Source organism: Salmo salar, chromosome 22 (genome assembly GCF_965601325.2).
Source record: "Salmo salar chromosome 22, fSalSal1, whole genome shotgun sequence".
Lineage (NCBI taxonomy): Eukaryota > Metazoa > Chordata > Actinopteri > Salmoniformes > Salmonidae > Salmo > Salmo salar.
Genome location: NC_138312.1, coordinates 30,227,244 through 30,245,033, shown reverse-complemented (window position 1 = coordinate 30,245,033; position 17,790 = coordinate 30,227,244). Strand labels below are relative to the sequence as shown.

At 43.1% G+C, this 17,790-nt stretch overlaps 2 protein-coding genes across 6 annotated transcripts; one reads left to right on the top strand and one right to left on the bottom strand.

Moving 5' to 3' along the window:
* The first annotated feature begins 4,873 nt into the window (after positions 1-4,873).
* On the top strand, positions 4,874-9,521 carry LOC106583071 (interferon regulatory factor 6). Its single transcript, XM_014166857.3, has 8 exons — positions 4,874-5,133; positions 5,848-6,030; positions 6,196-6,391; positions 6,551-6,643; positions 6,889-7,140; positions 7,265-7,657; positions 7,836-7,954; positions 8,117-9,521. Exons 2-8 carry the CDS (start codon positions 5,857-5,859, stop codon positions 8,351-8,353), a joined length of 1,464 nt encoding a protein of 487 aa, XP_014022332.1. The 5' UTR covers positions 4,874-5,133; positions 5,848-5,856; the 3' UTR covers positions 8,354-9,521.
* LOC106583070 (TRAF3-interacting JNK-activating modulator) lies at positions 8,994-17,544 on the bottom strand. Of its 5 annotated transcripts, none has more exons than XM_014166855.3 (13): positions 17,446-17,544; positions 16,666-17,053; positions 16,251-16,374; positions 16,017-16,092; positions 15,863-15,890; positions 15,501-15,530; positions 15,273-15,368; positions 14,016-14,087; positions 12,582-12,722; positions 12,249-12,386; positions 11,961-12,159; positions 10,179-10,270; positions 8,994-10,003 (listed from the first exon to the last, which is right to left on the bottom strand). In XM_014166855.3, exons 2-13 carry the CDS (start codon positions 17,032-17,034, stop codon positions 9,812-9,814), a joined length of 1,557 nt encoding a protein of 518 aa, XP_014022330.1. In that variant the 5' UTR covers positions 17,035-17,053; positions 17,446-17,544; the 3' UTR covers positions 8,994-9,811. The 5 variants fall into 5 exon arrangements, 4 of the variants coding, with proteins under 4 accessions (XP_014022330.1, XP_014022331.1, XP_045561260.1 ...); XM_014166856.3 differs by having other exon boundaries at positions 16,017-16,089; XM_045705304.2 differs by lacking the exon at positions 17,446-17,544 and adding an exon at positions 17,284-17,425.
* Between the last annotated feature and the right edge of the window lie 246 nt (positions 17,545-17,790).

The following is a 17,790-nucleotide window of genomic DNA, read 5'->3' as shown; positions in this document are numbered from 1 at the left end:
TACCTGACAGGTCGCTCCTACCAGGTGGCGTGGCGAGAATCTGTCTCCGCACCATGCGCTCTCACCACTGGTGTCCCCCAGGGCTCTGTTCTAGGCCCTCTCCTATTCTCGCTATACACCAAGTCACTTGGCTCTGTCATATCCTCACATGGTCTCTCCTATCATTGCTATGCAGACGACACACAATTAATCTTCTCCTTTCCCCCTTCTGATAACCAGGCGGCGAATCGCATCTCTGCATGTCTGTCAGACATATCAGTGTGGATGACGGATCACCAGCTCAAGCTGAACCTCGGCAAGACGGAGCTGCTCTTCCTCCCGGGGAAGGACTGCCCGTTCCATGATCTCGCCATCACGGTTGACAACTCCCTTGTGTCCTCCTCCCAGAGTGCTAAGAACCTTGGCGTGATCCTGGACAACACCCTGTCGTTCTCCACTAACATCAAGGCGGTGACCCGATCCTGTAGGTTCATGCTCTACAACATTCGCAGAGTACGACCCTGCCTCACACAGGAAGCGGCGCAGGTCCTAATCCAGGCACTTGTCATCTCCCGTCTGGATTACTGCAACTCGCTGTTGGCTGGGCTCCCTGCCTGTGCCATTAAACCCCTACAACTCATCCAGAACGCCGCAGCCCGTCTGGTGTTCAACCTTCCCAAGTTCTCTCACGTCACCCCGCTCCTCCGCTCTCTCCACTGGCTTCCAGTTGAAGCTCGCATCCGCTACAAGACCATGGTGATTGCCTACGGAGCTGTGAAGGGAACGGCACCTCCATACCTTCAGGCTCTGATCAGGCCCTACACCCAAACAAGGGCACTGCGTTCATCCACCACTGGCCTGCTGGCCCCCCTACCTCTGAGGAAGCACAGTTCCCGCTCAGCCCAGTCAAAACTGTTCGCTGCTCTGGCACCCCAATGGTGGAACAAGCTCCCTCACGACGCCAGGACAGCGGAGTCAATCACCACCTTCCGGAGACACCTGAAACCCCACCTCTTTAAGGAATACCTAGGATAGGATAAAGTAATCCTTCTAACCCCCCCCCCCCCCTTAAAAGATTTAGATGCACTATTGTAAAGTGGTTGTTCCACTGGATATCATAAGGTGAATGCACCATTTTGTAAGTCGCTCTGGATAAGAGCATCTGCTAAATGACTTAAATGTAATGTAATGTAATGTAAATGTCAAATTTAAGGGTACAGCACTTGCTTGAATATGATTAGTATGCGTAGTACTGCTTTACCAATCAGAAGTAAATAACTCACATTACATTTGCTATGAAAAAGCATATCATATGTGTGTATGATGCATCTAGTTGTACAATTTGGTGACATTACACTGTCCTATTTTTTTTCCATTCTGTATCACCATCTCAAAGTCAAAAGTGCACAATAGACATGGTTTAGAGGCCCACCTCGTTTGCCTATGACGTCAGTGAAATGACCTGGTTCTGAACAATCCGTTGCTTGTTTGGTCATTTCAATTCATTATAGAAAGACAGAAGCTTCGAGGCACTTTGCCGAGCAAAAACTAAAACATGAACTTACACAATAATGGAGGAATGTCCCTCACCTGCCTCCCTATCACACATGATTGCCGAGAAATATTGAAGATTTGGCGATGTATCAGTCGTTGATTGAGACTTTTATGTAAAGACAACTAAACAGATCAAGCAAAACAGTTAAATACAGACAACATTGTTTTATTGTAGACTAGACCTACACAGATTGGATTAAAGTACAGAAGTGAATGGCAAACTGGTCCAGTAACTTTTTTTCTCTGCTATTAGTGCCTTTTCAATTTTAATTGACCAACAACAGCTTTACATCCTAACACACACACACACACACACACACACACACACACACACACACACACACACACACACACACACACACACACACACACACACACACACACACACACACACACACACACACACACACACACACACACACACACACACACACATTAGGCTATCTGATTTTACTGGACTAAAAATAAATGAACACGCACAAAGTCACTGCCGAAACTACGGTGGGGACTTCTCGCCAGTGGCTAGTTTCTGGATGTGACTGTACCACCACGTGTATACAGTAAAACATGCAATGGATGAGTAACAATGTGTATACAGTAAAACTTGTAATGGATGAGTAACAACGTGTATACAGTAAAACTTGTAATGGATGAGTAACAACAGTAAAACTTGTAATGGATGAGTAACAACGTGTATACAGTAAAACTTGTAATGGATGAGTAACAACAGTAAAACTTGTAATGGATGAGTAACAACAGTAAAACTTGTAATGGATGAGTAACAACGTGTATACAGTAAAACTTGTAATGGATGAGTAACAACGTGTATACAGTAAAACTTGTAATGGATGAGTAACAACGTGTATACAGTAAAACTTGTAATGGATGAGTAACAACGTGTATACAGTAAAACTTGTAACGGATGAGTAACAACGTGTATACAGTAAAACTTGTAACGGATGAGTAACAACGTGTATACAGTAAAACTTGTAATGGATGAGTAACAACGTGTATACAGTAAAACTTGTAATGGATGAGTAACAACGTGTATACAGTAAAACTTGTAATGGACGAGTAACAACGTGTATACAGTAAAACTTGTAATGGACGAGTAACAACGTGTATACAGTAAAACTTGTAATGGATGAGTAACAACGTGTATACAGTAAAACTTGTAACGGATGAGTAACAACGTGTATACAGCAAAACTTGTAACGGATGAGTAACAACGTGTATACAGTAAAACTTGTAACGGATGAGTAACAACGTGTATACAGTAAAACTTGTAACGGATGAGTAACAACGTGTATACAGTAAAACTTGTAATGGATGAGTAACAACGTGTATACAGTAAAACTTGTAATGGACGAGTAACAACGTGTATACAGTAAAACTTGTAACGGATGAGTAACAACGTGTATACAGTAAAACTTGTAATGGATGAGTAACAACGTGTATACAGTAAAACTTGTAATGGATGAGTAACAACGTGTATACAGTAAAACTTGTAATGGATGAGTAACAACGTGTATACAGTAAAACTTGTAATGGATGAGTAACAACGTGTATACAGTAAAACTTGTAACGGATGAGTAACAACATGTATACAGTAAAACGTAATGGATGAGTAACAACGTGTATACAGTAAAACTTGTAATGGATGAGTAACAACGTGTATACAGTAAAACTTGTAATGGACGAGTAACAACGTGTATACAGTAAAACTTGTAATGGATGAGTAACAACGTGTATACAGTAAAACTTGTAATGGATGAGTAACAACGTGTATACAGTAAAACTTGTAATGGACGAGTAACAACGTGTATACAGTAAAACTTGTAATGGATGAGTAACAACGTGTATACAGTAAAACTTGTAATGGATGAGTAACAACGTGTATACAGTAAAACTTGTAATGGATGAGTAACAATGTGTATACAGTAAAACTTGTAATGGATGAGTAACAACGTGTATACAGTAAAACTTGTAATGGATGAGTAACAACATGCGGATTGGATTATGCTGAGCTGCGGGGAACCGAGCAAAGGCCTGTCATGTCATCAGGCGAATGCAGGGAGGGAGGCATTCTTAAATCAAACAGTAATCTGTGCTGCTCGGTCAATTTGTCAACAAGGCAGCATGGTGCATCATCCAGACATTTACAACATATCTTATCCATAAAATAAACATTTTTAGTGGGAAGGTAGATAAAGTGTTTTCATCCCAAGCAATCACTTTTGCATGTGCTTAATTATCTCACTTTTGTTTTGAGACGACTTCGCCGTGGGCTTTGAACAGGGTACCTGGCTCACACCCGAGAGGCAGCCTGGTTCCGAATCGAATGCAATCAACTTCAGCCTTTGCAAAACACACCTACATGGGCGCCCAGGTGAGATTTATCGAACCCCCTCACTGTCAGTGTAAATGCGTAAAAGGCACATGGTGTGTGCTAAATGAAATTATAAACCTGGTGGTTCCGGCCCTGAATGCTGATTGCCGTGGTATATCAGACCATATACCACCAGTACGACCCCCCCCCCCCCAAAAAAAAAATATTTGCACAGTTTTAATTATGTTGGTAAACAGTTTATAACAGCAATAAGGCACCTCTGGGGTTTGTGGTATATGGCCAATATACCAGGACTGTATCCAGGTAGTCCGAGTTGTGTCTTGCATATGATCAGCACTTAGCCATGGTATATTGTCCATATGCCACACATCCTCGTACCTTATTGCTTAATTATAAACTGGGTGGTTTGAGCCCTGAATGCTGGTTGGGTGAAAGCTGTGGTATATCAGAATGTATATCATTGGTATGACCCCCCAAAATATTTTTACTGTTCTAATTACGTTTGTAACCAGTTTATAATAGCAATAAGGCACCTCAGGGGCTTGTGGTATATGACCAATAGACCACGGCTAATGGCTGTAAACAGGCACTCCACGTTGCCGTTGCTTCGTGCTTAAGAAAACCATTGGCCATATATCACACCTCATCGGGCCTTAATGCTTAAATAACAACAAACTCCAAACTGCTTATTTCAAATTGCTTTTGAATTGTTTCAAACAACAAACACATATAGCGATTTACAGATCATATGTTAACAAAATTCTGACAAATATTATGAGTCATTTGGTCATCATTGTCACAAGAAGGCTCCACCGAAAGTGGTGCCACATTCAAGTGCTAATCGGATCTACGAACTCTGACATGTCCAATTTGCTAACTGGTTATAGTTATACACGTGCCGCGTTCCACCAGTTAGCAAGTCGGAAATGTCCACGTTTCCCTGTACTGACTAGCACTTGAACGCGACATAAACTGGAAAGGTGTGCCAGAGTGAAACGTGTGTGACGTCACGGCTCTACCTGAGTTTCGTTAAGGGAAGCGGAAAAGGCGTAAACTGCTCGGCCTGCTCGGGAAATTATCAGAATTGTTCTCCCGTGATAAGAAGTATCTGTGGGTCATCTATACGTTTACCTGGATTGCAAAGGACATAGAAGTTCCAACGTTTTGGAGAATAATATTTTCCAGAAGCTTGGGGTTCTACCTTTTCCCAGATCGAAAGTATTCTACTTCCTGGTCACGTTCAACAGCAGGTACGTTTCACAGCGGTATCCTAGATTTGGTTTGTTTGCAACCATTAAATAGTTTTAAGTTCGTAACTTGATTAAAAAATAATAATAATTGAAATCATTACTAACAATTTCTTTGTGAAAAAAAGTATCCACTGGTCTTTCGTATGTTGCTCGAATTTACAGTGAGAGCAAGTGGTTGCAGGCATAACATACAACATGTTACAATAGTCTGTAGCCTATCCTATTGGATTGTTTGCTGGGAAGAAGTCCACTTTATGGTTCATTCATTTGAATTAATGTATTAACGTTGGACATTGCTTTATTTACGTTCCATGCTCAACTGACCTGTGTAACAACCATGTCCTGCAGACCAACCATATGCAGTTTTGGGAGGACCTTTAGTAATAGCTGTAAATCAGTGACATTGCATGTTATTCTGGGTGTTTTGAGGTCTGAGTAGAGTAATTAAATAAACTGACCTGTAGACTGACCCGAAGCCACTACATTTTAATGTTTGCCTCTCAAAGTGGTCCAAGTCTATGTTTGAAATCTTGGTAGCCATGTAATATTGGTCATCTTGTGCCTGCCTCAGACAAGTTGTGTTATGTCATGCCCTTACAGCACCGTTTTTCAGATACAGTGCTTCTAGTAGAACTGTTTTGAGATATATTGGTCAGGATGTCCACATAAGTGTACCATATGGATAGTAAATATCCATTGTGGCCCCCTCCCCAGACAATAAGCATGGCATTGACCCCGCGGCGTGTCCGGCTCAAGCCCTGGCTAGTGGCCCAGGTGGACAGTGGGTTCTACCCAGGCCTGGTGTGGATTGACCGAGACAATAAGCGCTTCAGGATCCCCTGGAAACACGCTACACGGCACACCCCCCAGCACGAGGAAGAAAACACTATTTTTAAGGTGAGTAAAGCACATCTCTGTAACAGTTTGTGAAATGATACATGTGGGTTAATGTGTTGGCAGGTGAACTGGTTGTGGCTGGATCAACAGTGAGTAAAGTAAGGTCGATGTTAACTATTTTCTCTGAATGTATTCTTCATCTGTTTCCTCTCTCTCCTGTACCAGGCCTGGGCGGTAGAGACCGGAAAGTTCCAGGAGGGTATTGATGATCCTGACCCTGCCAAGTGGAAAGCTCAGCTCCGCTGCGCCCTCAACAAGAGCAGAGAGTTCAACCTTGTCTACGACGGCACCAAAGAAGTCCCCATGAACCCCCTGAAGATCTACGACATCTGCGACCTCCCGCAGCCCCTCAGTAACCCAGGTAACTGGCCATCGATGACATAAAAATATAATATTTATACAACCATAGTAGATATATGATTATTTACAGTCACTTGTCAGGTTTGGTAGCAGCTCTGAAACGTTTTTAAACTTTTGCCATCCCTTGCTCTCCTTCTCATTTCTCTCTCTCTCTCCTCAGGATCTTCAGACCCTGGGTCTTGGACACCAAATGATGGGGATGAAGATGAATCAGATGGCTCAGAGCCCCTCCCTCCTTATCCAACATCCAACGGTTAGTCATGTCAAATATCTCTGAGTCCCCCTCTAATACTAATTCTTCATTTTTACCACATCATTCATCCTAGACCACATAGCAGTCCAGATCTAGCCTCTAGATAATGTTTTCTAACTTGCCTGGTCCAAGAACAACCCCCTGCCCCCCTTTTTGTTTGGCTTACCCCCAGTTTTGATTCCAATATCCCAGTATGGTTTTTGGTATGTCGGCTAATCATGCTTTGTTTCTCTGTAACCAATCAGGCACCAGCCCCGCTCTTATGTGGTCTCCACCACCGGGGTCTGTATCGCCCCTCCAACCCCCCAGCTGCCCCCCATCAGTTGAAGTGTGGCCCAAAGAGGAAGTTAAGCTGTGGCCCAAAGAGGAGCCTTTGGATGTAGAGATGCAGCCTTCGCCCCTGGAGATGGCGCCCCCCCCCCCACTGGACATGCCTCCCCCTCCCATGCCTGACGTGATGTTCGCCTCCCCAGAGATGTGGATCAGCTCCTTGCCTAGTGAGTACACTTACACAAACAAACTCCTCCATTAGATAAATATAGGACTGCATACACAGCATCCATACAGACAACCAATGAGTGACTCTCTTTATCTTCATGTGTTTCTTTGTCTCTCCCTCAGTGACAGACCTGGAGGTACAGTTCCAGTACCGGGGTAAGGAGGTGTGTCCAGCCATGACGGTCAGTAACCCCCAGGGCTGTAGGCTTTTTTACGGGGACCTAGGTCCCATGGTCAACCAGGAGGAGCTGTTTGGCCCTATCAGCCTGGAGCAGCTGAGGTTCCCCTCTACTGAGCACATCGCCAACGACACGCAGAGGGTCTTCACCAACCGCCTGCTGGACGTCATGGACCGAGGCCTCGTCCTGGAGATCAGCGGCCATGACATCTATGCCATCCGCCTCTGCCAATGCAAGGTGTACTGGTCAGGCCCCTGCGCCCCCAACCCCAAAGCACCCAACCTCATAGAGAGGCAGAGGAAGATCAAGCTGTTCTGTCTGGAGTCCTTTCTCAGCGGTAAGCAGTGACTCCGATTCTCTTAGCATAGACTCTTCACACAGCTTTCTTGTGTTTATAGTGTTTTAGGCAGGGCCCTTATGCGGTATTGTTAGTGTGGCATGTACTGTAGCTGTTATTGCATGTGTGCTGTGAGACTGAATTGCTATGTGATATGATTGTGATGGTTTGTATGCAGATGTGATAGCCCATCAGAGGGGCCAGTCGGCCAGCCCTCCTCAGTTCGACATCAACCTGTGCTTTGGAGAGGAGTGGCCTGACAGCAGACCCAAAGAGAAGAAGCTCATCATGGTGCAGGTACGAGACTGTCTTTGTATCAGGATGCAATGATTCATAGAAAACTAATTTAAATATTTGTTTTTCATTATTTTAACATGTTGAATTGACCCTCAAGCATGTATGTTTTGTTGAGTCCCTTAGCTGTAACTGCCTCGTCTTTGGCCCTCTGCTCCCCTCCAGATCATTCCTGTGGTAGCCCGTATGATCACTGAGATGTTCTCAGGCGACTGCATGCGCTCCTTCGACAGCGGCAGCGTGCGCCTGCAGATCTCCATCCCAGACATCAAGGACAACATCGTTACCCACCTGAAGCAGCTGTACCGCCTGCTGCAGACCCACCAGGGCCAGGAAGGCTGGCCTCAGGCTCTGGCCCCAGGAGCCAGCATGCACCTGCCCCAGGCCCTGCATGCCCAGTGAAGTAGCCTAGTCCACCACGGGCCTACCAGGCCAGTTAGTCTCTCACACACACACACACACACACACACACACACACACACACACACACACACACACACAGCTCTGTCTGGACACTGCTGCCTCTCTACTGCTGGTCCAAAAGGGGATCTATAATCAGCAAACTAGTACTTATGTTTATAGAGGCATGTTCATCAGAATAGGGAGAGGGATCACATCGATTTAGCTTATTTTCCCCCTTTTGTTATTATGGTCTATTATAGGGTTCGTTGGTCCATGTGTATATATTGTGGTAAATGCTGCTACCAGGCATTGTAATTATACTGTGGCAGTCAATAAAACATGGTGTGATGATAGTGTCTGTCTGCAGTTGTAAGCTCTAGGGCCTTGAACTAGAGCAGCATTATGGGTCAAAGTCCTGTAGGCTGCAAGTCAACATTGAACATCGTCAATGAGTTACAGACATAACCCTGGTCGCCAGTTACACAATACAGTCAGTGACTTCTGAATAATCATCAAGCTTTGTCCTGGTCCTTGTTGTTCATAAAACATGATCTCGTTCTCATGTTGGCTACCTGTTTGAGTGCTAATGCATTTCAGTAGATTTAGTTGAACTTTTATCAATAAGTGATGCATACATATATTTTGTTATCCGTTTATTATAAACAATATAAAGAAAAAGTATCTGTGTGACATTTTGCATTTTAGGTCATTTAGCAGACACACTTATCCAGAGCGACTTACAGGAGCAATCAGGGTTAAGTGCCTTTCACAAGGGCACATCAACAGATTTTTCACCTGGTCGGCTTGGGATTTGAACCAGCGACCTTTCAGTTACTGGCTCTTAACTGCTAGACTACCTACCGCCCATGACTGTTGAGATCCATTGCTTCATGTGATTCTAACTGGTCCTGCTAGGTATGTGAACAGTTTACTATAACTTCGTTTTTTGTGGAGATCATTTAAAGGCACTAGTAGAGAAAATCATTTAAATGTTGATTTTCCACATGTATATCCTACACTTATCATTATATGGAATTAACTATTTGTTTTGGCTTATGAAAATAGTATAAGGGGTGTGCACTTAATGTTAGAAAGGATCTCAACTCTTTTTCTGTCTAATGATTTGTATTTTCCTTTTTTTGAAATAAAAATGTCCAAAACTAGCAAAGCGGTCAGTTATTTAAAAAATCTGTTTTACTGTCCAGTTATAAAGTAGCAAATGTGTCAACTATACTGAGGACATGTACTTGACTGAGAGAATACAACAAGTAACCATGAACATGAGGCAGTAACCATAACGCATGATTATGAATACAAATTGACTTCAAGATGCAAAGCTATTTACGATGGCGAAGAAAAATGACATCCAGTGTGATGTAAAAATACATAGAACATACTGTATTTCCCCAAACCCTTTAGAGCAAGTTCTTCAGAGGTTTGTTCAGTTCCCAGGTCTTGTCATATGGGCCTATAGCAATGCTGTGGTAATGCCATGTCATAGAGGTAGTTCTCTGTGTGTTCCTGTAGTACTTGGTAAAGGTCCCACAGCTGATTTCTTGTCGTGGGGATATTGGCCAGTAACAATGTCAAAATGGCCACCACCATTACTACCACGAACAGGGTCAGGATGAACGAGGGACAACAACGTCTCTTGGTGGAAAAAGAAAGATTCCATCAGTATCAAGTTAATATAGGATTAAAATCGAGCAGAGCCAATAAAAATGTTGGAGACATACAGGATGAAGACAGTGGGGACAGAAAGTGATTGATTGTGCTCTGGGTTTGACATGACTAAGATGAAAGGGAATTGTAGACAAATTCTGACCTCTCTCCTTTTGACATTGACTTCCATCATGCTTTGTTTCTTGTTGCTGTGGTGTGACATGGCTGGCTGAAACTGCTCATCCAAGGAATGCTCTATTGATGTCAACACATTTACAGACTAATAAATATCATGGTCAAATTAGCATTTAAAACTACTTTGACCTACTATAGTAATTTATGCAATCCAACTTTTATTTAAATCTGCTAGTGGATATATAATGTACAGTCGTGGCCAAAAGTTTTCAGAATGACAAATTAATTTTCACAAAGTCTGCTGCCTCTGTCTTTAGATATTTGTCAGATGTTACTATGGAATACTGAAGTATAATTACAAGCATTGCATAAGTGTCAAAGGCTTTTATTGACAATTACATGAAGTTGATGCAAAGAGTCAATATTTGCAGTGTTGACCCTTCTTTTTCAAGACCTCTGCAATCCGCCCTGGCATGCTGTCAATTAACTTCTGGGCCACATCCTGACTGATGGCAGCCCATTCTTGCATAATCAGTGCTTGGAGTTTGTCAGAATTTGTGGGTTTTTGTTTGTCTACACGCCTCTTCAGGATTGACCACAAATTCTCAATGGGATTAAGGTATGGGGAGTTTCCTGGCCATGGACCCAAAATATCGATGTTATGTTCCCTGAGCCACTTAGTTATCACTTTTGCCTTATGGTAAGTTGCTCCATCATGCTGGAAAAGGCATTGTTCATCACCAAACTGTTCCTGGATGGTTGGGAGAAGTTGCTCTCGGAGGATGTGTTGGTACCATTCTTTATTCATGGCTGTGTTCTTAGGCAAAATTGTGAGTGAGCCCACTCCCTTGGCTGAGAAGCAACCCCACACATGAATGGTCTCAGGATGCTTTACTGTTGGCATGACACAGGACTGATGGTAGCGCTCACCTTGTCTTCTCCGGACAAGCTTTTTTTTCCCAGATGCCCGAAACAATTGGAAAGGGGATTTATCAGAGCAAATTCCTTTACCCCAGTCCTCAGCAGTCCAATCCCTGTACCTTTTGCAGAATATCAGTATGTCCCTGATGTTTTTCCTGGAGAGAAGTGGCTTCTTTGCTGCCCTTCTTGAGACACCAGGCCATCCTCAAAAAGTCCTCACCTCACTGTGCGTGCAGATGCACTCACACCTGCCTGCTGCCATTCCTGAGCAAGCTCTGTACTGGTGGTGCCCCGATCCCACAGCTGAATCAACTTTAGGAGACGGTCCTGGTGCTTGCTGGACTTTCTTGGGTGTCCTGAAGCCTTCTTCACAACAATTGAACCGCTCACCTTGAAGTTCTTGATGATCTGATAAATGGTTGATTTAGGTGCAATCTTACTGGCAGCAATATCCTTGCCTGTGAAGCCCTTTTTGTGCAAAGCAATGATGATGGCAGCAGGTGTTTCCTTGCAGGTAACCATGGTTGACAGAGGAAGAACAATGATTCCAAGCACCCACCCTCCTTTTGAAGCTTCCAGTCTGTTATTCGAACTCAATCAGCATGACAGAGTGATCTCCTGCCTTGTCCTCGTCAACACTCACCTGTGTTAACGAGAGAATCACTGACATGATGTCAGCTGGTCCTTTTTATGGCAGGGCTGAAATGCAGTGGAAATGTTTTTTGGCGATTCAGTTCATTTGCATGGCAAAGAGGGACAATTCATCTGATCACTCTTTATAACATTCTGGAGTATATGCAAATTGCCATCATACAAACTGCGGAAGCAGACTTTGTGAAAATTTATATTTGTGTCATTCTCAAAACTTTTGGCCACGACTGTACTATACCTATGGAGTCCTGTTGCTGTCCTCTGACAATCTCCTGCTGTTTCATGGTGTCTTGCTGCTGCTGTCTCCATGTCTCTAGTTGTGTCCTGCAGGTGTGGAGGTTGTCCTCTAGGAGGTTGATCTTGAGGTGGAGCTCAGCCTCAGTGTGTCGGTGCTGCAGCAGCTGACTCTCCAGAGTTGCATCCTGTCCCATCACTTTCTGAATGCACAGGGAGATACATGATACTATTTAAAGCATATATTATTTCACTCTCATAAAATATAGCGTGTGTGTGCATGCGTGCATACCTCTAGTTGGCTCTGTAATAGGTTTATATGGTCTATGTTATGCACCAGAGAAGTCCTCAGCTGGGTGCATTTCCTCCTCTCTTCCTCATAGCGCTCTCGGCACTGTGATGACTCAACCTGGGCAGTCTGCAGTGCCATCTGTTGGACACACAAAGTACACACACACAGTGAAACTCCTGTGACATCCCTTCATAATCATTTGAAACAAAATAATCTCATATTTTGCAAATCAATTACATGAATTAAATTAATAATTGACTGTAATAGGAAAATACCAATTGAACACAGTGCTATTATGCATTATCCAGAGTGCAGCCCTGTCTGACCCCTTACTTCCAGGCTGTGAGCCCTGTCCTGGGCCTTGTTTTTTTGGTCAGTGACCCTCTGGAGTGAGGCCACGGCCATCTCCTCCAGCTCCTGCCTCTGCTGCTCCGACTGTAGCAGCAGCTTCTTGGCTCCATCCCTGGACAACCTCTGAGGAAGAGGAGAATAATGATTGCTCTTTGGTGTTTCAGCCTGGTGGTGATTTTGTATGTACATTCATACTGTAAGTTATATACACTACCGTTCAAAAGTTTGGGGTCACTTATAAATGTCCTTGTTTTTTAAAGAAATGTCCATTAAAATAACATCAAATTGATCAGAAATGCAGTGTAGACATTGCTAATGTTGTAAATGACTATTGTAGCTGGAAACAGATGATTTTTAATGTAATATCTACATAGGTGTACAGATGCCCAATATCTGCAACCATCACGCCTGTATTCCAATGGCACGTTGTGTTAGCTAATTCAAGTTGATCATTTTAAAAGGCTAATTGATCATTAGGAAACCCTTTTGCAATTATGTTAGCACAGCTGAAAACTGGTGTTCTGATTAAAGAAGCAATAAAACTGGCCTTCTTTAGACTAGTTCAGTATCAGCTTTTGTGGGTAAGATTACAGGCTCAAAATGGCCAGAAACAAATAACTTTCTTATCAAACTTGTCAGTCTATACTTGTTCTGAGAAATGAAGGCTATTCCATGCGAGACATTGCCAACAAACTGAAGATCTCATACAATGCGGGTACTATTTAATGAAGCTGTCAGTTGAGGACTTGTGAGGCATCTGTTTCTCAAACTAGACACTCTAATGTACTTGTCCTCTTGCTCAGTTGTGCACCGGGGCCTCCCACTCCTCTTTCTATTCTGTTTAGAGCCAGTTTGCGTTGTTCTGTGAAGGGAGTAGTACACAGCGTTGTATGAGATCTTCAGTTTGTTGGCAGTTTCTCGCATGGAATAGCCTTCATTTCTCAGAACAAGAATAGAATGACGAGTTTCAGAATAAAGTTCTTTGTTTCTAGACATTTTGAGCCTGTAATCGAACCCACAAATGCTGATGCTCCAGATACTCAACTAGTCTAAAGAAGGCCAGTTTTATTACTTCTTTAGTCAGCACAACAGTTTTCAGCTGTGCTAACATAATTGCAAAAGGGTTTAATGATCAATTAGCCTTTTAAAATGATAAACTTGGATTAGCTAACACAACGTGTCATTGGAACACAGGTGTGATGGTTGCTGATAATGGGCCTCTGTATGCCTATGTAGATATTCCATTTCCAGCTACAATAGTCATTTACAACATTAGCAATGTCTACACTGTATTTCTGATCAATTTTATGGTATTTTAATGGACAAAAAAAAGTAAAAATGAAAAACAAGGACATTTCTAAGTGACTCCAAACTTTTGAATGATAGTGTAGGTACAGACATTGCTCCTGAACACACCTGCACACAGATCTTCAGCTGTGACTCTAGTGCCCCAATCTTTCCCTTCATCTTGTCCTCTTTGCAACAGACCTGTGAGGGTAGAGAAATATGAGATGTACTGAGGATAGGAACTGGTAGATGGTGGCAAATGGCTATTGTGCCCTTTCTTTTTTGTCTGTATGTTTCTCATGTGTTTCTTTCTCAGCTTCTCAGTGACAGGACGCAGGGTAGTCTCCAGTAGAATGAGGGTGGAAACGCTGTGAACTCGACTCTGAAACCACAGTCAGTCTTCAACCATATCACTGTGCCGAACGCTGTAGCCTATTACCTCATTTAGGGCTCTATTCAATCTGTAACGCTTCCGCGATAGAAATGTAAAGGTCATTTCAGATTGAGCCGACATGTGCAGCGTTGACCGTGAATGCAGCCTCCGCTAAATTTAAATCACGCTGTAAAGCGTGTCAATAAAAGTAAAAATCAATACAAAAATGTCATTCCCCCCTCCCCTTCAGTCGGCTCACCCTCGCGCCTCGCTCCAGTATACATGGCTTGTAAAAAATGCTGCAGTTTAATCAAATCGAGCTGAAGCGACATAGCTGCTCAACTCACTTTCCAGTCAAGCCCAATTGTTCAAGTATTTAACTAATCCTGTGCCATCTAAGGTGAAGAGTGAAATAAAAATAGATTGACCTATGCAGTACTGCCACACGGGTTATTATAATTTGTTCAATGTTCATGTTATACATTTGAATGTGTTGTAAATGTTCATATGTGCGCAGAGCTCAACTGTAGGCTACAGATTTATGCCGGTGCTGTTATGTGTAGACCATCCTGGTGGGGTCTCTGTCATCATCCTTCAGCCTTATTAATCGATAAACATTTAGGTCGTTTAGAATATGTTCTTATCCAGAGCAATTTAGGCCAACAATCAGTGCATTTAACTAAAATAGGCAAGTTAACATATCACAGTCTCATGTTACTGACATTATTTTGAATAGTTAGTAAACAAACACAATAGCCTATATTTCTGGGTGCAAAAATGAGCACAGAATGGGAGTGATTTTAAATGGGAAGGGACAGCAAAGGTCAGGGGTTATATAACTGTTGTGGGATCAGTGCAGCACAGGGGAAAAAACAAGACGGGACAGGAATTCATTTTGGCTCCCGTGTCAACCTCTATGACACACTGCACCAACCTACTGTCAACTTCATGAAACAGAGTATGATATAGAAATACAGTAATCACATCAGTGTATAAGAGATCCAGGTCCTAACCTTCCAGACATTGTCCTGTGAGAGCAGTAGAGTAGAGGTGGTGTGCTGCAGTAGAGCAAGCTTCTGTTTCAGAGAATCCTCTCGCCGCAGAGCCTCCTATGGAAAGAGATGCACCATAATACAAGTAAGGTTCTGACTAAATGGCATGTCTCAATTCTATGTATTATCATTACAGATTCCAATATAGAAGCACTTGCAGCAATCTAAGGAGTCAGCAGGATTACACACCTGTAGATACTCAGAGAGTTGAACGAGGTCCTACATAGAGGAGAGGGAGAGAGATTTTTCACAATAGTCATAAAAGATATTCCCAACGTGGAGCAAGAAAGGACATCATATATGTAGTTATAATGGGTGGTTGACTATGTATGTCGCACCCATGATAGTTCAAATATCATAACATCTATCTCTACGTTTCTATGCAACACAACTGATAGTGATGCCTTCTTCACAACTTTATGGGAATGTGGCCTCATGGCAGAATGATGAATGATTGTGTAGATGAGAACTGTGATTCATTGCTGTGGCTCACATTTGAATTAGAATCTACCCAAAACATTACAGAGATGCAGCACATTGGAGTTACTTACTATCTCCTTCACAGTGCTATAGCCATGCCTGTGAATGACAGGAAATGAGTGGGGGGTCAGAGGTCAAAGTGTTATACATGCAGTACATGACAGAGATAAAACAGTTAAACAGATCAGTGTCTTCATGTTGAGGTCAGTAGCTTACTGTACTTACTCTGTCTGACAGCAGGCATTCCTTTGTTGGAGCTGCCTGGTTAACATTACTAGGCCACTCTGGTCCTGTTTAACTACTAAGAGGGACAGAGGAAGATCACGAAATTCACCAACAAACTCGGTGTTCAAATTTAAAAAGTATGTTGAAATTCAAGTTTGATGATTGACAATACAGCCATGGGTGTCCAACCTCCATCAATTAAAGAATAAGGATCTCCAGTGAGTCCAATTTTACCTTGATCTCTGACATCCATACTCTTCCTCAGTGAAGGCTGCTGTGGTGAGACGTCAGAGTGAACCTGCCCTATTTTGTTTTTCCCTCCTGCCCCATGCAGTGGTGGTGAGGTGATCCATGTCGCCTGGTCAAACAGTTTTGCGTCTGTGACACTCATTTTGTGTTTGACCAAACGGAATATTCCAGTATTTGTGTATTAAGATACATATAATAAAATAATGTCACGCACGTAATGTGTATTACATTTAAAAATGTTGTCATTTAGCAGACGCTCTTATCTACAGCGACTCACAGGAAGGAGCGTATCGACAGATCTTTCACCTAGTCGGCTCGGGATTCAAACCTAAAACCTTTCGGTTACAGGCCAAATGCTCCTAACTGCTAGGCTACCTGCCGCCCAGTATTATGTGCTTACCTTCCCGATGGAGTGTACATCTGGCCAGGTGATCCCCAGATCCTCTGCTGATATGAGGGACTGTCTGTGGATGAGAGGCACTCTCTGCCTGTTGGTCCTCATCGTGACTTTGGTCTCCTTGTTTGACTGCTTTTCATCAGTCTGATGAGTGGCAGCCTGGACAATCTGTCTCCTTCTCTGGAACTCTATCTGTCTTTTCTGCTGCATCTCACTCTTCCAGTCTGCCTCCAGCTTGTGTCCTGGGCTGCGACATGTCGTCACATTGTTGCGATCTCTCAAGAACTCATGTTTTGCTGCCCGTTGTTCCAGCTTTTGGTCGTAACTCTCCATCTGAGGTCGTCTCATCCTGAGGTCTTTTTGGATCTCCATTTTGGTGGATGAACTTCAACTGCAGGATTCAGAATAAGACAGTATCATTCCATCAGATTCTTAAAGTAAGCATGATTGGTTATGGGTGTGTCAAAACAGGATGCAGTGCATTCAGCTTTGACTCTAGAGAAATGAGGACAGCAAGCATGACTTTCAGTATGAATTGAATGAAGGAAATTAAGCCTGACATTCAAACACCTGTAGTATGAAGTCCTACTTTATGTATATAAAGCATGAGTTCTGCTTCACCTTAAGCAGAAACTAGCTGTAGTGTGTCATCTCAATGTATGAGAAGGCTGCTGACACAGAGCTGAGACAGATCACTCACAACACACTATAGGTCAAGAGAAGACCAAAACCACACAGCTCTCCACGGATGAAACCTTGTGAGTGTGAACAGCAAAAACAAACCTGAAAATGTTCAAAGAACCCAGCAGCCTGTTGTCTCCTCTATCGTTTCTCCTCCTCTGTTGTCTTTGAATTCAGTAACTGTCACATACTCGCTCTCAGAACAGGAAATGAGAGAAACCACACTGCTCATGTTCACACTTCTGTTCCACTATCATGACACCCACATTGCATCCTCACACTGTCGTCACACATGGGCAAACTATCAGAGAAGTGGCTTGTAGGAAACGTACATTTTGAGCTACTATAGAGTGGTGTGGGACAGTTGTAGGCCTGCAGAATGTAGGGGTACTGTGGTTAGTGATAAGCCGAAGCTTATAGTGTGCCACACAGTGTATGTTTAGAAGA